The sequence below is a fragment of the Thunnus albacares genome, chromosome 15 (genome assembly GCF_914725855.1).
Source record: "Thunnus albacares chromosome 15, fThuAlb1.1, whole genome shotgun sequence".
NCBI lineage: Eukaryota > Metazoa > Chordata > Actinopteri > Scombriformes > Scombridae > Thunnus > Thunnus albacares.
In genome coordinates this window covers 12,378,863-12,399,610 of record NC_058120.1, presented here as the reverse complement: position 1 = coordinate 12,399,610, position 20,748 = coordinate 12,378,863, and the positions used below count along the sequence as shown (strand labels likewise).

At 39.8% G+C, this 20,748-nt stretch overlaps 2 protein-coding genes and 1 long non-coding RNA gene across 5 annotated transcripts; 2 read left to right on the top strand and 1 right to left on the bottom strand.

Annotated features, from left to right (window-relative positions):
* Positions 1-1,144: 1,144 nt before the first annotated feature.
* Positions 1,145-6,226, bottom strand: LOC122998292. Its single transcript, XR_006407385.1, has 3 exons — positions 6,058-6,226; positions 4,437-4,562; positions 1,145-2,090 (listed from the first exon to the last, which is right to left on the bottom strand). It is a non-coding gene; the product is annotated as an uncharacterized LOC122998292 (long non-coding RNA).
* On the top strand, positions 6,186-9,095 carry LOC122998290 (rho-related GTP-binding protein RhoV-like). 3 transcript variants are annotated; one of them, XM_044375098.1, is made up of 6 exons: positions 6,186-6,243; positions 6,578-6,684; positions 7,066-7,127; positions 7,954-8,152; positions 8,237-8,295; positions 8,373-9,095. In XM_044375098.1, exons 4-6 carry the CDS (start codon positions 7,987-7,989, stop codon positions 8,820-8,822), a joined length of 675 nt encoding a protein of 224 aa, XP_044231033.1. In that variant the 5' UTR covers positions 6,186-6,243; positions 6,578-6,684; positions 7,066-7,127; positions 7,954-7,986; the 3' UTR covers positions 8,823-9,095. The 3 variants fall into 3 exon arrangements, with proteins under 3 accessions (XP_044231033.1, XP_044231032.1, XP_044231031.1); XM_044375097.1 differs by lacking the exon at positions 7,066-7,127 and having other exon boundaries at positions 6,187-6,243; XM_044375096.1 differs by lacking the exon at positions 7,066-7,127 and having other exon boundaries at positions 6,225-6,243; positions 7,863-8,152.
* A 1,161-nt stretch (positions 9,096-10,256) lies between these two features.
* On the top strand, positions 10,257-20,738 carry LOC122998344 (zinc finger FYVE domain-containing protein 1-like). Its single transcript, XM_044375177.1, has 11 exons — positions 10,257-11,717; positions 11,812-12,316; positions 13,672-13,886; positions 14,052-14,158; positions 14,254-14,362; positions 14,498-14,595; positions 14,813-14,930; positions 15,058-15,228; positions 15,448-15,628; positions 15,770-15,883; positions 18,360-20,738. The coding sequence occupies exons 1-11, from the start codon at positions 11,208-11,210 to the stop codon at positions 18,590-18,592; spliced, it is 2,361 nt and encodes a 786-aa protein (XP_044231112.1). The 5' UTR covers positions 10,257-11,207; the 3' UTR covers positions 18,593-20,738.
* The last annotated feature ends 10 nt before the right edge of the window (positions 20,739-20,748 follow it).

The following is a 20,748-nucleotide window of genomic DNA, read 5'->3' as shown; positions in this document are numbered from 1 at the left end:
TAAATAGATTCTAATCGTGCTCTGCAAGAACATATGCTGCTGTGTGGATTGATGTGGAGCCAATTGAAACTAAAATAAGAAGAGAACACAGATGTTTCAAAGGCCAAAGGGTGAGACCCCTGTTGATATTGTTATCAGTTCCCTGTAATGCATCGGATCAAACATGATCTGATGCTGAGGCACTGATGTGAATTTGTATTTGCATGTAGAATCATCATGACTTGAATAGCTTCTGAGGTCTAGGATTGTTTTTCATGTAGATGGTCTTTCATTTGAAATAAAAATCTACTTCTGATAGGTGAGAAATGGATAACAAAGCCACTGGCAAAACAAAATCTGTGTCATCTCATTTGACCTATTAAGCAAGATTCAGGTTTTTCTCTTGACACATATATTTCAGTGCTCAATTACAGAGTGTCAGACAGCATTCCAGACTTGTGAAATCACCAGGTACATACATGTGAGGGTGATGATGACTAAAGATAAAAGCATAGAAACGGTTTACAGAGAGCTTCACAAAAAACCACAACATGAGATACTGAGTAAATGTCCTCAGTCTTGCACACATACTGTACATACAGGACTGGAACTGGGTGACACATGTAAATTTCCGTTTTGTAAGATTTTTGTTTTTTATATTTATCTGCCTTTGACTTCTGCTAATTAGCTGCTCTTGACTGGTTTGTTACTATGTTTGTTATTATTTAATTATTCTTAATAGAATAGTTCGACATTTTGGGAAATAGGCTTATTTCCTTTCTTGCAAAAAGATGAAGATCAATAGATACAGTACCACTCTTGTAGCCAGCCAGCCAGTTAGCTTAGCTTAGCATAAAGACTGGAAACAGTGGAAAATAGCTTGTCTGGTTTGGTCCAAAGGTAAAAAAAAAAAAAAATCCATCCACCAGCACCTCTAAATCGTACCAATAAACATGTGATATCCCTTTGTTTAATAAAAGGAAATGACTGCTAAGAAATACTCCAGCATGTAGTGCCCCGTTAATCCACATGTAGTTTTCACACTTTGGTTTTTGTTCAGATTAAACAAATGTGTTACAAGTGTGTTAATTAGTGAGCTTTAGAGGTGCTGGTAGGCAGACTTTGTTACCTTCAGATAGAGCCAAGCTAGCTGTTTCCCCCTGTTTCCAGTCCTTGTGCTAAGCTAAGCTAACCAGCTGCTGGCAGTAGCTTCGTACTGTATTTCCTGTGCAGACATGCTAGTGTCATTACAACATTAAAATTAGGTATGAAGTTTCAGCCTGATATAGTCAGACTGAATTGCCATTTTCTTTCACTTCATTCATTCAATATCAGTATTCATTATTATGGGAATCTCTCAATAAATTAATAACTGTAAGAGTGAAATACAGTGGGAGTGAAAATCAGTTTCTACACAAGACCATATATAGCTCATGCCCTTTAAAGCCCCTGAAAACATGGTTTCAAATCTTAAGCCTTTCTCTGTGAAATTATTAGTCATAACTAAATGTACAGCAATCAAAGTAAAATTTTGAGGGACAAAACTTTCCACTTATTTCTTAAGGGTTTAACGCCCAGATACAATCTCTTTTGTCACAACTGTGTGGTTATGGGTTGATCGGATATGATTCACAGAGATGTGATAACACACACAATTAACCACACAAACACATTTTGTCATCACATTTTGATTTTGATCTTGCTCAATTCTTCCACAGAAGTACATGACCTCGCCTTTTTTCCAAATTAGCTGCACCCTCTTCAAATTGGTGAGAAGAGCACAAATAAAACAGCACAAATGCAAATCTCTAAAGTGAAATTATCAAAACTGTTCCAACTTCAGCAAATCAAAATCCATGTGGGACCCATCTCTCACAGTAAAAAGCTGATTAAGAGAATATGTTTTCAGGGCCTTTTAATGTGTGTTAAATCAATCAATTTATTAATTTGAATCTATATTCCCATGGTCACAGTCACATGGCACATCAGTTGAAGGATACTTGACAGTTTTGGAGCAGGCTCTGCTGTATATCCCACAAGGGACAGAGGACAGACCCCCTGTGATGCTCTCTGGAGGGTAAAGTGGGATTAGTCCCTCTGCTCCTGGACCCCTGCCAGGGATTAATGGAGCAGGAGTAACTAAATTGACGGGGATGCTTGCTGGCCAACAAAAGCTCATAAACACTTAGGCTTTACTTAGAAATTGGGACAGGCTGACTTACCCTAAGCTGGTTCAGTTCCAAATGATACAATACTGGTTATGAAATTAATTCAGATTAACTGCAAATGCCCTGATCCATCAAAAAAAGGCAAGGCAGTGTACCCTGATTCACACCATTACAGCGTATTCACAGACGTACTTTATGCTTTCCTGTAGTAACTGGCCTCAAGTCAAGAATGTGAACAACAGGGGTCTGGTAGGAGGTAGATGGCAGGGGTGGGAAAGATCCACAGAGGACTGAATTCCCATGAATCATTTGGTGCATTGACCATAAGGTGCTAGAATTCGAGTTGACCTGAAAGAGGGCTGTATCCTGCTAATAAACTGTGGATATACAGGGTATGACACTCTTGTGGAGCAGAAACTCCACAACTCAAACAAGTCTGGGCAATATCAGGACAGAGTTATGCATTTTCTATCCATTCAAAATGCCTAAAAATGCTAGTGGCAATGATGGTCTGTTAGTCAGTCAGTTGGATGGTACACAACTTTCATCCTGACTGAAATATCTCCAGAGGTCCCCAGAGGATGAAGCCTAATCACTTTGGTGATCTCTGACTTTTTCTGTAGCATCATGAGCAGGTCAAAGTTTTCACTTATCCTGAAAAATATCTCAACAGCTACTTGATAATGTACACTCCTGTGTCTTATAGATTAATACGTCAACAATGAACTTTAACATCCCTGGTCTGAGTCTGGCAGGGGACTTTTGTTTCATGGTATTCCCCAGCTCTCCCTCATTTCCTGTCATCTCTCTACTGTTGCTATATACAGTAATAAAGGCATGGAAAACAAAATGTTGTACAAACACTCTTGATTCCCAGAAATGAATCCTTATGATTCTCTGACTGTTCCTGTAGCGCCACCACGAGGTTCACATTTGTGGTTTTGAGTAAAACGTCTCAACAACTACTGGAAGGATCAGCAGGATAGTACAGACATTCATGTCACCCTCAGGATGAATAATAATAACTTTGGTGATCCCTCAACCTTTGCTCTAGCGCCATCATCAGGTAACTTTTTATTTGTCCCAGTACTTTGTCTCACACTAGGCTAACTTAAAGCACTGCCTTAATACAAGCTCACAAAGCTACTGTAGACTTTTGCTCTGATGGCATGCTGTGTAATTGTACTTGTCTGAAACGTGAAACTAGTTTGGGTTTTTCAGTAGCCCATTTTATGTGGTAAACCCATGAATGAACACAAGATGTCAAGTTAATCCATCACATTTGTTCTATGTCAAATTCAAGCAAGCAGGTCAGGACCTTTAACATCAGGCTGCAGAGAGCACCAGATTAGATTAAGTTGAATACATGCACGGCAAGTGACAGTGTCCCCGCTATAACCCTCAAGTCACACCTAGGGGCTAAAGGAGGAGGGGGAGAGCATTACCATTATATGAGGTCTCTTGTGTGTGATGGAAGCACCCATCCTGCTCTAATCCTCACCACTTAAGAGCCTAGCCAATATCTACTTAAAGAGACATTATGCAGGAAATGTTATGCAAATGGCTTGTTTATCACTCGATCTGTGTGTCAGCCACTTGTTTTGTGGTCTGTCTACAGTGTGTCATGTTGATCTCTAGCTTAGGGAGCAGCATAATCTTTTAACACCTATCTGGCAGATTTCTCTATTGTTGTCAGATTTGGTATGAGGCAGGAAATCGAGTGAGTTAACTGTGTTTACTTTTTGACAATCAGAGAAGAGCAGCGGTTAATCTTATCTTTCAATAAATTCACAAGTGTCAGATAGTCATCACAAAAAATGTATGGAGTGGAATTGATATGGAAGTGTGCTGCGTGTATATTGGGGGCTCTCCTAAGCTGCACACATTGAGAGACCCTTACTAAGCAGATTACCTCCATAAATCTATGTCAGGATTGTTATAGAAATTTCTGCATGTCTAGTCATGCAAAGCAGCCACACGTTGCCGAGAGCGTGAGAATGCAGACACAAAACATGTTTATAGTGACAGATAGGCATCCCAGATGACTAGCTCCAGACACTGAACCACTGTTAAAGCCATCAGTGCACTGCTGACATCTGCTGCACAACTTAAGGTACATGCAAAACTTCCAAACACATTTGCAATGAGTTGCATAGAGCTTGTATTTGCATTCGTAGCATTGCAGAGCAGCTCTCTGTTTGATGTGTGATGATAAAAGTGGCCGTTACAGGAAAAAGAATCTTTGGATGTAGAGATATTTAGAGACTGTTTCCTGTGTTTGACATTTACCTTGGAATAAGGAACAGCATTGTGAGTCACAGCTGTACAGAGGTGTAGCATGGGAGCCGAGCTGGCAACACGACGTGTGCCGGGGGGGGGGACCAGATGTTGTCCTCCTACCGTGGGGAATAAACTCTATCAGTCACACCGCAGGTGGTGGGAAAAAGGGGGAGAGAAAAGGAGAAGAGAACGAGTGAGTGAGAAACAACGGCAAACAGGAAGCAGAGACCTTACAACACAATGCTCGCAGGGTTTCCTGCAGGCTCAGACAGATAAGGAACAACACTTTGTTTAAAGCTGTATTTTCACCAGCAAACGTTTCCCGCTCTCTAAAACCACATCTTACAATGTTTGCACAATTCTTCTGCACTACAGCTGTGATAGTGTGGAGCAGAAAATGTGGATTGTGAGTACTTGAATTAAAAAAAATAAAAACCCTCAACCCTAATATCTCTAGACAACATAGCCATAGAAATGAGGTAAATACATTATATTTATAAAATCTAATTATCATCATTGTAGACCTTACATCAGGGGCCCAGCACAAGAAATGCAGGTGCATCAACTATGCAGCTTTTATCTTCACAAACCTAGTAGTCTAGTAAAAATATTTGTTTTTTTCTCCTGTTTGCACACTGGCCCCATGCAAAAGAGGCAACACAAGGTGTTGGTGTCTTGGTCCAAACGTGGTCTTTGTGCCACTGTGATTGGCATAGCTGTTTCCAACCAACACATTTGTGCACGGTGTGGTGCACTGGTCAGGGTTCCTGCATGCTGAGGGATGTCAAACAGGGTGCATAGTATGAACCTGTCATGCATTTTGCCCTCTCAGTCAAGTTCACCACTAGTAGGTGAAAAAGAAGCAGCTGGTGTCAACGTGCGTCACACAGGTAGTACATGTCTGTCTGCAGCCTTCCCCAGGCCAACAGCAGAGTTAGCAGTATCACAGACTGTGGTGCAACGGGAATCTGGTGTTTTATGTTGGAAGAACAAAGGGGAAAATTCCATAAATAGACCAAAAAACTCTAAACATCATCATCATTATTATTATTATTGTGGTTATTATCATTATTATTGATATTAGTAGTAGTAGTAGTAGTAGTATAGGAGTGTAGATTACACTCATATGAGGGGATGTTTATAATAATAAAGGGATTGTTAAGTGTCTGCTTTCCATAAATATAGCCTATTATTTCTGTGTATTTATGAACCCAGTCACCCTGAAAAAGACAGGATGAAACATGGCACATGAAGTTTCTGCTATAAACTGCAACTGGTGACAGTTTAACAATAACAGTACTCCCTCAGCTGTGCCCTTTGCCCTTTACATGGAGAGTAAAGCTGCCTCTGACTGCCTTCAGCGAATGTGCATTTATAGATTGAGCACATATGAACAATTCAACAAAGTGGCAAACTGGTCTTAAAAAAATTCTGTGATACTTAAGTGTTGAGATGTAATGTTTAAGGAGCATCAAACCTGAAAGTTGTGCTGACAAATGAAAATCCATCTTTTCTAAAACACAAAAAGTATCCCTGTCCCACTTGAAAGACAACACAACATGTGCAACTATACATAATACATTTTAAATCTTAATTTTGCACTGGACAAGTTTCAGCTTGTTTCACTCACCATCTCCATTGAAGAAACGTGGAAGATGTACTAATGCAGAATAAACTCTGTATGAGGTTCAATGTGGGCGCAATGTCATGAGGAGCCGATGCTGGAGCAATAGCTCCCTCTGTGGACCAGAAACGGTATTACAGAAAATTATTGCCAGAATTAATTCAGTACAGCTCAACAGAACGACTATATAAGGTAATATCATATAACATTTCAATTTTTCAATGACATTCTGTATGTTTAAGTATTTATTGTTGTCTCTAAGCCTGACTATACTGCAATCAACACTCTAAATGAAATGCATAGTTGCAAGACAAAACAATTTAATGATTTAGATAAGCTCTATAAATTGCATTAACGTTATTTTAATGAGTTGTGTTGACAAAATAATGTTGGTTATTACATCAACCTTATATTGTGTGTAATTTCAACTCAAATTTCTGCATTCATTGATTTAAAACAAAATTCAATTTGTAGCAACTTAATGAAATTGGCTTGATTACTTAATTTCTCCTCACCTTGAGTGCAGGATTTCGTGTACCATCCCCCACCCACTTAACAAAATCACACAGTTCAGACTGTGAGAAGCTGTAGGCTGAACAAATATCACACAGGGATACAGAGGACATTTTCAAGGTGAGTATCATTTCATTTACAAACAGATTTTATTAAAGCAATGTCTTCGGGCATGTTCTCAATTGTGACAGCTAGCTACACCTGCTAACACACAACTTGATGGAATCTTCTACTACTACACATAGCTCATGCTAGTCATATTTAGCAGTGTAATCTGGCCCTCCAACCCTTTAGTTTAGCATAGCAGTGGACTAGAATGGTAAAGTTTTATTTGTGAAATCTGCTCAGCTAAGTAGGACGTTTCATTTGTGCAGTGGGGAGAAAAAATGTTTCAAAATTTGCTTATTCATGTAACCGTTAAAATTGTGTAATCTAAATTCAGCCACAGACACTTTTTGTTTTTTGTTTTTTTAAAAAAAATCTGCTTGTTCACATCGATAGTCTCGTAGTTCCACTGTAGCCAAGGACAAGAACACGGAAGAGTTTGAATCAGGCCTTGACAGGCTTGTGAAGAAAATTGCCATGATCTGTGATTGGTCCATCCCAGGATCTGACCACAAGACAGCAACATTGTGGTTAAGGGGACCAAGACCCTGGAGGGAAGGGATAATATATGCTTTGTATTTGAGCTATCCTAAGGAACTTAAATGTCCTTTTAAAGTGTTTTAAAAGCTGTTCCTTGAACTTGATGGACAAAAGTCTTAAGAGCAGTATTTTCTGAAGATTCCACTTGCTTTACAGCACAGTCAGATTTTATTAAGATGATGTTGTTTTGTATTTTGAAGTCTACTGAGGAGGTTACCAAACTGATACTGTAATAGAAGAGAGGACAGAAGATACCATTTGAAATTTATCAGAAGTTGTCATAACTCAAAAAGCTTGATGCAAACTGTTGCCTTATTTTTTTTTTGGTTGAGCCAAAACATTTGTTTTCAGAGTGTAGTGTGTGCATATCCTTCTGAAAAAAGTCACATGGTCAATTTATCACACGAGAGTCCCACTTCTGAGGGTTAATTTAACATTTGCATATTTACAAACTTGCAAGATTTCAGTCAAAGTACTAATCTATAAAGCATGCTACTGTACTTTCTTTATCATATGGTATTTAAGGTCAAATCAGCTGACCTTTACCAGTGGTCTTAGTGGGAGTGACTATGTAAATCTGCATCAAAAGGAAACAGACAAAGTGTTGGGGGATCACTCATCTGATTGGGTGCCTTTTGTTCTTTCAAACTGAGGTGTCCCCCCTCCCTTTATTGGCACCAACGGGCCTGTGGAGAGGAAGACATCTTTTACAGTAATGCTGCACAACTGCATGGACTTTCACAGTGCTGGGATGATGGAAGGATAATATGAGGAAACATGGCGCAGGCCTGTCAGAGACACGATAAACCGAACAGACTGAGGGAAGAACTGAGCTGCATGCTGGTGGGTGATGGAGCAGTGGGGAAGACCAGCATGATTATCAGCTACATCTTCAATGGATACAACAGCGAGTACAGGCAAACAGCTTTTGATGTCTTCACTGGTAAGTGGGGGTTAATCTTTTTTAAAGCTCAACAACAGCTGGACTCAGTAAGAAAACTGATGTTTCTGTCCAATTAACTTCCAGGTCTGGTTCATGTGAATGGAATTCAAACTCGTATCAAACTGATAGATACTGCTGGACAGGTAAATATCCCACATTATGATTTCTTAAACAAACCACAGATTCCTTTGTCCAGCTCTCACTATTTGATCTTTGACAGGAGGAATTTGGCCATCTTCGTTCTCTGTGCTATGCCCATGTGGACGTCTTCATCCTCTGCTTCAGCCTTGTCAACCCCGTCTCCTTTGACAATATCACTTCCAAATGGATCCCACAGATCCGCGCTGGCAACCCAACCTCACCCATAGTTCTGGTCGGAACTCAGTCAGATCTTCGCCACAATGTGGACGTCCTTATTCATCTGGACCAGCGGGGAGCCAAACCAGTGCACTTCAGCCAGGCCACAAGGCTAGCACGCAGGGTCAGAGCTCATGACTATGCGGAGTGTTCAGCTCTGACTCAACACAACCTCAAAGATGTGTTTGACTGTGCTATATTTGCTGCCATTAAGCACAAGCACACTGGCACAAAACCCCAAAAGCTCAACCTGATTAAACGTTTAAAGACTTTTTGTGATTGTGGATGGAGGAAAATACTGAGATTCATCTGACTGGAAGGTAGAGAAATGATTGGCGTTTGTTGTTTTGGGGATTCTGTCTGTGCAGAATGTGGATGACATGACGACTTAAGTTCATTTAAAACCTGCTTGACATCCTACCTTAAGGTCCTGTGAGAAATACAACAATCAATGTACCAAATTCTGTACATTCTGTTCTTCTTATCTTGTCATTCTTGTTTTCATGTTTTGTTTGTTCGTATTGTTGTTTCATGTTTTTGTATGTGTGTTAAAGTGTGTAATAAATGCACTACAGAATACATTTCATTTCAACTCTGTTTTCTTTGAATCTGTGTTTTGAGAGTTGCTTTGATTAATGAATCAGGAAACATCCAGTCTGAAGATCCTACAGTGGGAGATACTGTCAGTGGAGAAATGGAGGGAAAACACAAAGTGCCATTTAGAACAAATGGTCACCTGCTGACACTTTGAAGTGCTAGTTTACAAGACAAAGGCCATTTAAATCCATCCTCTGTGCAAAAGCTTATGCTGAGGCGTGTTTCCAGCATTTACTTTCAAAATGCCTGCCTTCATTTTCTTTGATAAAATGAGGGTCAAAAATCAAATTATGATTAATTAAAGTTTGCCAAAAAATAGTGATTTCAAAAGAAACAATTTGATATACAGTATTCATTTAAATGTACAAAGACATTTGGAGCTATTTGCAGCACAAACTCACACCAAGAGAACTATTAGATTATTTGAATTTTCAAGGGGGTCATCTCATCATTTGATATTTCTTATTAATTATTTATTCATATGCCTCAGAAGAGTACAATACACTTCTACAAAAAACATGCATTACATACACAGTAGTGTTGAATATGTGGGTTTGCTTCTTTCTTTCATTTTGTCACTTGTAACAGTTAGTGGTATTTTATTATGTTGCAAGGCAGCAAAAGTCCAAGGGCTGGTTTGATAAATTTACCACTTCCCACAACTGTTTACATGCACATCACCCAGTCCTGCAGCGCTGCAGCTCTGCAGCTCTGCAGCCAACATTCAAGATTCAAAGACTTAATTGTCATATGCACAGAGGAACAAGTTAGGCATACCCTATGCAATGAAATTCTTACATTGCAGTTTGTAGGCATTGCCGTTAAAGAATATTAAAAAGGAGAAATAAAATAACTATCAGCTATATACAAAATAAAATAAATGTAATAATATATGTGTAAGCCACTGACAGATAAATATGTGAAATATGATTATGTAATTACGTTTTAAGGAAGTAATCGCTGAAAAGTTGAAGTCTTTCAGTAAAACCACAAAAAAGCCAAATTTTGTGAGCACATTACAACATTTTAGAAGCTGCTCAGAAATCATTGACTCAACTTGAGCGCCTCACTAGCTGGAACTACGTTTCCCGTCATGCAACCGGCCTCACCCTCCCCTGACCCTGTGACTGAAAATAATCTGATCAGCTGATCTGACCTGGCAACAAAATAACGTAGCCAAAGAAACCTGCCAGGGAGGGGGCTGACGAACAAAAACAATGACACTGCTCGGACGGATTTAAAATACAGAAACACTTTTAAAGACTTTTTAAACGGAGTCGCGCGGATTTCCCTCCCGTTTTAAAGTGTCCGTGCGGATATCCGAGCTTTTGACATCGACTGGCTGTTGTTTTTGTTGATATGTTAACTCTGCAGTTCAGTTGACAGACTGGAGGCTAGCTGCTTTGGACGGCTATAAACTGTTGGAGGTTGCTCGCTCACTAATTACGGCTTTTCTTTGGAAAAAGTTGAACCTGTCCGTCAAAACTAGCTAGCTAGAAGCAAAGCATTCCTGTTTGGACGCCAAACTACTTGCCGTTTTTGCCAGCGAGCTGCTGAGGGTCAGTTTGCTAGCTAGCCTGTTGTTAGCATCAACATTTGCACATTCATCTTTTCAGGGAGAGTTCATTGTCTCGGTTGGTTCTTGCTACCTGCACATATTTCTGTATTGTATTGTAGTTTTATTCGCTAACTTAAGGTGTATTTTATTTAATGCTGCATCCATTATCTAACTTTGATGTACAGACAAGCTAACTTGGTTGCAAAAAGACATAACTTAAGGAGACGGCGTTTCTTCTTTATTGCCTCACTGTTAGCTGGTTGTTGCACTGGCTAAATGTCATTAAAAAGTGTTTGAAATTTATGCTGCAAAAATTAATTTGTTAAATCGTATGTATTGTTGAGACTTTTTAGTTGTCACAGTCAGAGAATCACCAGCCTAGACACAATGCATCTGCTTTAAGTTGAATTATTGTATTCAGTGATTTCAGTATTATCGCATATTGTGCATTTTTCGTTTATTGCTATTGGAAATTGCTGGTGCTGTAGTCAAAGCTGCTCCAATAAGCACTACTCTGTATTAAAGTTAACGTTGTAAGAAACGATGAGTGGCCATGGCTCATCTTCAGAAAAGGGAGTCAATACTAGTCTAATATGTCAAGAGAGTTATGTCTGTGGTGGCTCTGAGGAGGCTGCATTTGAGTGTGATGAATGCAAAAGCTTGCAGTGTGTTCGTTGTGAGCTTGAGCTCCACAGCCAGGAGCTTCTCAAGAGCCATGAGCGGGTTCAGATAAGTCCAGGGCATGTCCCTTATTGTGACAACTGTAAAGGTGGTAACGGAGACAATGGCAAACGCCATAGGTCAGTGGTCCGCTGCCAGAACTGCAAAGTTAACTTGTGCCAAGACTGTCAGAAACGCACGCACAGTGGAGGCAACAAGAAGAAACACCAGCTCACATCTTATCCTCCACCACCAAAACCTGCCGAGGTCAGCTCTGTCCAGACATCTGTGCAGCCTGCTGTCCAAATAGCTGATGAGACCAGATCTCAGAAAGCAAAACTCCAGGAGAAGATATCTAGTTTTCTTCTGGTTGATGAGAATGAGGAAATGCAGGTATGTTGTGCAAAAGTGACACTTTTGCTTAGACTTCTAAATTAATTTTGATAACACATAACATCCCTTGCAAACTCTTCTTGTTCTTTCCCAGATAAAAGATGAAGCTGCATTTATAAAGAGTCTGAATTGCACAGCTGACCAGCTGCTGAAGGTGGTGTCCATCTTTGGTAACACGGGAGAGGGCAAATCTCACACCCTGAACCACACATTCTTCATGGGCAGAGAGGTGTTCAAGACCTCTCCCACACAGGAGTCCTGTACGGTGGGTGTGTGGGCAGCGTTTGACCCCATCCATAATGTAGTGGTCATCGATACAGAGGGTCTGCTTGGGAACAGTTCCAAACAGGGCCAGAGAACCCGTCTCTTGCTCAAGGTGCTCGCCATCTCTGACCTCATCATCTACCGCACCCACGCCGACCGTCTCCATGATGACCTCTTCAAATTCCTCGGGGACGCCTCTGAGGCCTACTTGAAGCATTTCACTAAGGAATTGAAGGCCACAACAGCCCGCTGCGGCCTGGATGTCCCACTGTCCACCTTGGGCCCTGCTGTGGTCATCTTCCATGAAACAGTTCATACTAAGTTGCTTGGTTCAGGTATGTATTCAGGCAAAACATCTTAACAGGTCTGTTACTAATAAGTCCTACTGTTGATGTGTGGAGTGTAATTACTTCATCTGTTACACATATGCTGGACAAGTCAAACCTTTAAATAGAATTTTATCTTGAAGCTTCCTTAGAGGAACAGCACATTGTTACTGTATCATAATGAAGCTTGTGGTCTGCATCACTATAAAGGATGAGTGGCAGTGCCTACAGGTTAAACAGAGATAATTACAGGAAAGCAAATATTAGCTTGCTGTGTTTCTGGGGGTAGCAATCAGCATTCCAACTTTTTGAGAAAGGTGTAAACATTACTTTTTGGGCTAAAAAGAAAACTGTGCATTCAGTGTCTGAAGTCAAAAATGACACATATTTACAGCTGCAGTCAAATACTTGAATGGCCATACCTGTTATTTTGCATATTTTAGTCCTGTTGCTGCAGTCGCACTTCATGTTACCTTCCACCTCTTTCCAGTGGATGCTTTAGTCATTCCAGGTTTTTAAATAACTTCCAGGCAGCCAGTGTTTTCTATTTATTTTGCTACAGAGTGAGAATAGACTTGCAGAGACTAGTGAGCATCACGCCTGTTTTTTTATTGTTATCTGAGTTACATTATCGCTGCTGTTGTAAATGCAAGTTATTTTTAAAAAGCCTGTGCTGTGACACGCCCCGGGAGCATGCTAGTCAAGACGCATGCCACATAACTACAACATATGTGTTCTGATTCCAACGACGCGCCTTTGTTGCTTATCATTCTCTGTCTCTCTCTCTCTCCCCCAGTTTCCTGTCATCTCTCTACTGTCATTATTTGATAAAAAAAATATTTGATTGGGCATAGAATGCCCAAAAAATACATATTAAAAGAAAGTTTGCACTGCATTGCCATGCCCTACAAAACCTGATATTCAGTGTGATGCATTACCTAACCCAAATAAGTTTCAAGTCTCTTAAAACAGATTTTCACACCATACAGAAATATATGGAAACAAAAACACATTTAAGATACATTAGGACCTTGGAATGTAAAGTACACATGATTTGTAGTGAATCCACTAAAACATGAAGGAATACCGGTGTGAGCCTTCAAGACTTGGGACAACAAACTTAATGCAAATGAAAGAACTACAGTTTAAGCTTTATTAAGTATGCTCGGCTGATGCTTTACACTTTTATATTTCAGGAACATGTGGTATTTAGCTCTCACATATCATAATGGATACTCTGAATCACAACATTTTTAGAATTGTGTTGTATCTGATGTACTGATAGATATATGCTAATGGATTATTTACAGTGTATTAGGATTACAATCTATGGTAACCTCTCTATCTGTGTTTTGATTTTCTAGAGAAGTCATCCGAGTCAGTAGATCGGCTGCTTTTGGAGCGCTTCAGGAAGCTTTCTCGTTTCCCAGAGGCCTTCAGCTCTGTCCAGTACTGGGGCACACAGACTCTGAGCCCCCCTACTGACTTTCTTGGCCTGCAGAGTAAACTGGAGCAGCTCCTTGATAACAACGCCACTCGTTCCCCACGCACCCCTGTGGTCATCTTCAAAGCCCTGCAGGTAGGGCTGTATATAAAAATCAGCTACCTTCAAACATGCCTTAGGCTGGCTGGCTATTATAAAGCCAATACTGAACTGAGGATGATTGTTTTTCAGTTTTTAATGCTCAAGGTTTAACTTTATTCATTTAATGTAATTATCTGCCGGTCCTTGATTTCCCTACAGGCATTAAGTGAGCGCTTCAATGGGGAAATCGGATATGAGCTGGTAGCTCACAGCTGCTTCTTTCCTGATGAGTACTTCACTTGCTCCAGCTTGTGCCTCAGTTGTGGGTCAGTACCTATTAAATTTTTAAAAATGTTTTGCTTAATTATCTCTCTGTCAATCTCTTGCTGACTTTAATTCTGATTTATAACATAAATCTCAGATCCGGTTGCAAGAACAGCATGAACCACTTAGCAGAAGGAATGTGCCATGAGGCGAAGCATCGTTGTCGTTATTCTGTTCAGTACGATAATCGCATTTACACCTGTAAGGTAAGCACAGAGGTTCACGTATGTTGCTAAGATAGAATTGAGCATTCACTCTTCACTACCAGTTCCGCTGTTATTACTCATTTCCCTTGACTGACGAATCTAAAGGTAAAATCATTGTGTGTTGCGTCACCTCAGGCTTGCTATGAAGGGGGGAAGGAAGTGCTAGTTGTCCCAAAGACCTCGGCGTCCTCAGACTCTCCATGGATGGGTCTTGCCAAATATGCCTGGTCTGGGTGAGTAGTAGGGGAATGACCTGCGGGGTCAGGGCGTAACTGGGCTTGGGTTAGGCTTATGTTACCTTTACACAGCCTAATTTTAGCATTGGTGTTCCAGACACTGACCTAAAATCACACAAACCTACATATCCTTCAGCTACCAGATACAAATGTATTACATTTGTATTTCCACAGAGACTAAGTAGTACATTTGCATTTATTTATGTATGTTCAGGTATGTTATTGAATGTCCCAACTGTGGAGTGATCTATCGGAGCCGTCAGTATTGGTATGGGAACCAGGACCCTGTGGATACAGTTGTTCGTACTGAGATCCAGCATGTATGGCCAGGGGTAAGAGAAACAAGCTTCTCAGTCTAATTATTTGATATAGGCTGTAATTGCCTTATTATCTATAATAGGGCAGACCTAGAATTATCTACCTTTATTATGGTAAAAATTCAGTCTCTGCTTTTTGCAGTCGGATGGCTTTTTAAAGGACAATAGCAATGCAGCACAGCGTCTTTTGGATGGAGTCAACTTGGTAGCCCAGTCTGTGTCAGAGCTCAGTGTCAAGCCTGCCAAGGCCGTCACCTCTTGGCTGACAGATCAGATCGCCCCAGCCTACTGGAAACCCAACTCCCTCATCTTGGTGAGTGACACACACAACCCCGCCCTCAGCCACCCACCACCAACAGCCAAGTCAACACTTTTGTGTCCTGAGTGATGTTTACTGTCTGTGGTGTTCTGTGCCTATTACACAATCTATGTTTGCCAGTCACAAGATAAAACTTGGACAGACACAGTATGCGTTCTAGCTCAGCTCTGGTCAATAACAACCTGTATTGTTATTGTTTTTGTCTCGCACAAGGTGTGCCATAAGTGTCACACAGTCTTCCAGGACAACGACACCAAACATCACTGCCGTGCCTGTGGAGAGGGTTTCTGCGATGGCTGCTCTTCCAAAGCTGCACCCGTCCCTGAGAGAGGCTGGGGTCTTGCCCCTGTCAGAGTCTGTGACATCTGCTTCGAGCAGAGAGCTTCATACGCAGGTACACACACTCTCAGTAATGCCAAATGTCCCCCGTTGTTCCCCTGTGTGTGTGTCTGTGTGTGTGTGTGTGTGTGTGTCATGAAGCCATTTAACATTTGGGTGAGCTGTGACTTTAGCAAGGGTTTTTGTCCTTATGCAGAGCTACTGGAGGCAGAGCTTGAGGAGGAAGAAGGTGGAACTCTTGCCAGAAAGGTCGGAGAGGCGGTGACCAACACCATAGGGGTTGTAGTCACTGCTATTGACATCCCACTTGGTGAGTGTTGCCCAAATCAAAACCTAAAGGGAATTGTTATGTAACAGGAACAAATGACCCAGTAAATGTGAGTGTATGGACACATTGCCCTCTGGTGGCAGAGGTGTACCATTCTTATTTACAGTAGGAAAGAAAAACAGGAAGGTCTTATTTCTAGTATGAACTTTCAAAGATGTAACGCAGAAGTCTAGCCAGCAAAGCCTCCCTTATAAGGAAAATGAGGTGCCCTAATGGCCTACTTGTAAAAGAGCTTGTAGCTCACAGGTCTCTGCTCACTCACTGCAAATCTGTCAAATGTCACAGATATTTCAAGGAAAATAAATTACCTATCATATGACTAACCTGGAAAAATAATCCAAATTAAGAGATTGATTTCCATCCTGTTTGGTGATGATACAAGAGACTCACATGAATGACAAATGATATATTTCATATATATTTCATATATTTGCTAAAAACCGGAATTCTTCTACACACGCTGGCTATAGAAAGTAAAACTTCCTCGAGCAAACTCTTCAGGATGCTCCAGTGGCAGCACTTCATGTACAAGTGCTCTGCTATCTAATGTTTAACATAGACTTTCAGTTCTTGTATCTATTGCTCAGTGTTAATTAGTTGTTAGTAGATGACTAGTTACATTCTTCTCAAATCTGTGTTGTAAACTCACTGTTGTACATTTTTTCAGAGTCAATGACCTGAATGTTTAGAGGTTGCTTATACAGGACATATTATACGTCTGTACATATTTCTCAGTAACTGTACACCGCAGTACTCTCAGTTGCTTCTGTACCATCTCCACTCACATAGAGAATGCACTTTGTCTTATAGAAAATTTTTATAACTGCCTATCTGACACATTTCTATTGAGTAAATGTGTATTACATTGAGAAAAAGAGGTCTGTTCCACTCACATGCAAATCACAAATCACAGCTCCTATTTCAGGTTGTTTAATCCATGTTTTTATCATATTTGGAAAACCTCAAAAAACAGTTTGTTTAATCTGGAGCCTAAATAGTATGATCATTATACTGCTATGTAAGGTTACTATAGTTCTATATTTACTGCTAATGGGTGTGGATGAATACATTTTTGATAACCTGATATCCTGCTGAAAACTTCTCCATGTCCAACACCACCCCAAAAATACCACAGAGCAACGTCTGCTCCAATCACAACACAATTAGTTGATTTATTTCCAAATCCAAACGTTGTTTCCAGGTAATGTTCATTTTGTCAGCTATTTTTTAAAATTTAGTTTTAGTCTTGTGTCAAATGTCCTTGTTAGTTTTTATCATATTTAGTCAACCTTATCATAATGAGTCAGTGTAATTATTTTAGTATAGTTTTAGTCAATGAAAACTGTTGACATTTATTCTTTATTAGCCGTCAGATTATACTGAACATTTCAATCAGTCTAGTTTAGCCAAAGCCAATCATTTTTGTCATTTAAGTTAAACTTATTTCACAAAAGATTTTATCTTATTATCTGATGAAAAACACAGGTTGAATAATTAAGAATGCAGCTTTGCAGGAAGTGTCTGGTCTGATGGTATCAATTTAAGGAATAAACCCAGACATGGAACATATTCTGATTTACATATTTATTTTGAACCAACATGATTCAACAACTGGGTTTCTCATTACTGTGGTGGACTGCCACAGTTTAATTTGCCCCACTACAGTTTCACATCGGCATCCCCCCTCATATAACTGACACTTGTGACACCAACACGCGTGCGTGCGAGCATGCAAACACACACACACTCACTCACACAAACACACTAACGTGTAACTGACACTTGTGCTTACTGACACACACACACTCTCTCTCTCTTTCTCTCATTCACACACACACACACACTGTTCTAAACATTTTATTAATTTATGTATTTTCTTATCAAGTTATGCAACCCCACCCCTCTACTCCCCCACCAACTGCATAAATGACCGTTTAACCAACACATATATTCGCTGCTCGTATTTAGAAAAAAAACAGTCTATAATATTTTGTTTCCTCTTTTTTGTCAACAAAAATTAAGAGAAATGTTGATAAAGTTTAAATTTTTAAAACTACATCTTAGTCTCAACATCAACAGTATTGCATATTGATATGGTCACAGTTAGTCTTTAATGGTGTTGGTGCTGTCTCATCATCATCGTCTCATCTTAGTCATGGAAAAAAGGTCATTGACGAACATGTTTAGTCACAATTTTTCTTAACGTTATTCACCATATATCAGAGCCAAGGCAGCTAAGAAAAGCAGGGTAGATAAAGCTAAAGTAAAGCGATGCTTATTGAAGTTTAAATACTACAGTATAAAACTAGTATTTTGTCAGCAGGGATGGGGAGCACGATGGAGGTGGCACATACAAGTACATGTGTGAAATAAATATAAAAGACAAACTGTTATCTTACCACTAGAACCAGGACATGCCTGTTAATGTGTGTGTATTTATGCTATGTGTTGCCTTCAGGCCTAGTGAAAGACGCAGCCCGTCCTGCCTACTGGGTGCCTGATCAGGACATCCTGTCCTGCCACAACTGCCAGCGTGAGTTCACTGCCAAGCTGTCCAAGCATCACTGCCGTGCCTGTGGCCAAGGAGTGTGCGACGACTGCTCCCCGGAGCGTCGTCCGGTTCCTTCGCGGGGCTGGGACCACCCCGTGCGCGTGTGCACCAGCTGCAACCAGAAACCTGGAGAACTTTAACAGGGACGGTCTTCCTTCCTCAGAGCACTAGAAAGAACCACTCACTCACTCAGCTCGCAGTCTGTCACTGCTATACCTCTGTTACTCAAATGGTTCCGTCTTGTTTCTGTGGAAAGGAAGTTTTTAGTCATATATACAGTAAAGATTTGGGATTTCAGAGTTCCTGTGGCCTTTGTAGAACAGCCAGAACATGTGAGTTACTTGACTGAGTGTGAAAACTACACTTCCACTCTGATTTAAACACTCAGAGTGAATATTTTAATTCTTATTGACACAAATCCCTAATTTTACGTTAAATAAGGCTGTTGAGCTATTTTTCTACTATCAGAAAATATGAAAAAAAAATGTATCATTTAAAGAATTCTAGTTAGTTGAGAACCCTGTGGGGCTGGTGTGATTAGTTTTCAGCAATTCTTATTATTGAGCATTGTTTCTCTGATGTCGTACGTGTAATGGCCAGGGGATATTTTAAATGCGTGCAGGTATAAGTGCAGGATCCATTGCATGCTGTATTGCAACATTTTTAGTTTTTTGCACTAAGCCTTTTTCAGCTGTTATAGGCTGTTGCTTACCATGGCCAAAAACCAGATATCCTGATGATCAAGTAATCTGTCCCAAACTGAGTTAAAATCTACAGTCGGTCGGTCTAGATTTTGGATATCTGGTGTGCCAAAAAAATCATTCAGGTCACTGTGTCTGTGCTGGTATAATGTTTATATTTTACCATGTAATTTGTGGTTGTATGAAGACATAGAACTATGTTAGAGGAGTGTACATTTGAAATGTTAAAAAAAAAAAAATTATTTATGTATTGAAGAAAAAAAATAATACTTATTAGCACTCTGGCATGCATGACAGTCTGAGACATCCATGGCCTTTTACTTGTTCAGAGGGCGGTCTCTGAATAACCTCACTATCTCTTTTACCAAGCGGCATTTTGATGTATGTGTCATAAACTGTATGTATTTCATGTTCAAATTTTTATTTTATTGACACAACCACATTTGAGTTGTTTTCTAATATTTAGTGTTGCTGTCTGCTTTGGTGTTTTGAAAATTGTTTTTTTCAGAACCACAGAATATCCAAATTTGTCTCCAAACCAGTTTTACATATTGCATTCACGCCTCCAGGTCTCCGTAGGCACAATCTGACAGGATAAGGACTCATGACAAAGCTCAACTCATTGATATTCTGTTTCAGCTCTTCACAAAGCTTGTTTTTTTCCGTTATTTTTCATCCGTTATTGAAAGCTATTTTATCGTATTTTTGCCTGTTTTTTTTTGTTTTGTTTTGCATTAGTTACGGCTATTTATATACTTTGTAGTGACTGTATGTGATTCACCATTTCTCTCTATATTTATTATTATTATTATTTTGTCTTTCAGCATTATACAACAAAAAAAAAACGGATGCTCAAATGTGGCAGTGACAAGATATGGAACCATATTTAGTGACTGAAAGCTTTAATGAACTTTTTCAAAAGTATGTCTTGCATCATTACTAGTTTTATGTTACTGAGTAATGAGACTGTTACATCTGGATATCATACAAAGCACAAGGTGATGCCTTTAACACGTATGCTTGTATTTTATTGTTAAAAAGGAGAAAGGAAAAAAAACGAAGGTCTTTGTCGATTGTAAGCTTTGTAGATAAAGTTAATTCTCCCTTTGCTCCTAACGTGGAACTTTTCGTTCTGATGTCTGGGAAGATGTTGTGTCTGCCTTGTCTCAAAATAGATTTATCTGTCTGAATGTTGCATCACACGTACACACACACACCCTCGTCTGAGATTATAATATTGCACAGGATAGAATAGGAAATAGATCATTTCAGATTACATGTACTGGAGTCCATTCCCATGCAAATTTGTGAAGTCTGTTGCTTCAAATATCCTTTTCAGTGTTTGAGAATTACACTTTGTGATGTCCAGTTTTTGTTTTATTTGTTTTGTTTTGTTTTTCAATTAGCCTGGGTGCTATCATGAACACAATTTATCTACAGATTCCAAATCAAGCAGGAATGATTGATACCTTTTTAAACGGTTGGAAATGAACTTGAAAACTGTGATGCGTGGAAGATGTGTGGAAACCGGTGGAAGATTTGCATAAGATTAAAGTTGTATCAGCTCCCGTCTGTCAAAACATAATCTGGAATTG

What these genes read in the sequence shown, in the direction of transcription:
- LOC122998344 (XM_044375177.1), top strand. Translation starts at nt 11,208, where the DNA reads ATGAGTGGCCATGGCTCATCTTCAGAAAAGGGAGTCAATACTAGTCTA. An exon ending in TCCAGCATGTATGGCCAGGG is followed by an intron (nt 14,931 to 15,057) that starts GTAAGAGAAACA and finishes TGCTTTTTGCAG; the next exon opens with TCGGATGGCTTTTTAAAGGA. An exon ending in GCAGAGAGCTTCATACGCAG is followed by an intron (nt 15,629 to 15,769) that starts GTACACACACTC and finishes GTCCTTATGCAG; the next exon opens with AGCTACTGGAGGCAGAGCTT.
- LOC122998290 (XM_044375098.1), top strand. Translation starts at nt 7,987, where the DNA reads ATGGCGCAGGCCTGTCAGAGACACGATAAACCGAACAGACTGAGGGAA. An exon ending in AGCTTTTGATGTCTTCACTG is followed by an intron (nt 8,153 to 8,236) that starts GTAAGTGGGGGT and finishes ATTAACTTCCAG; the next exon opens with GTCTGGTTCATGTGAATGGA. An exon ending in TGATAGATACTGCTGGACAG is followed by an intron (nt 8,296 to 8,372) that starts GTAAATATCCCA and finishes GATCTTTGACAG; the next exon opens with GAGGAATTTGGCCATCTTCG.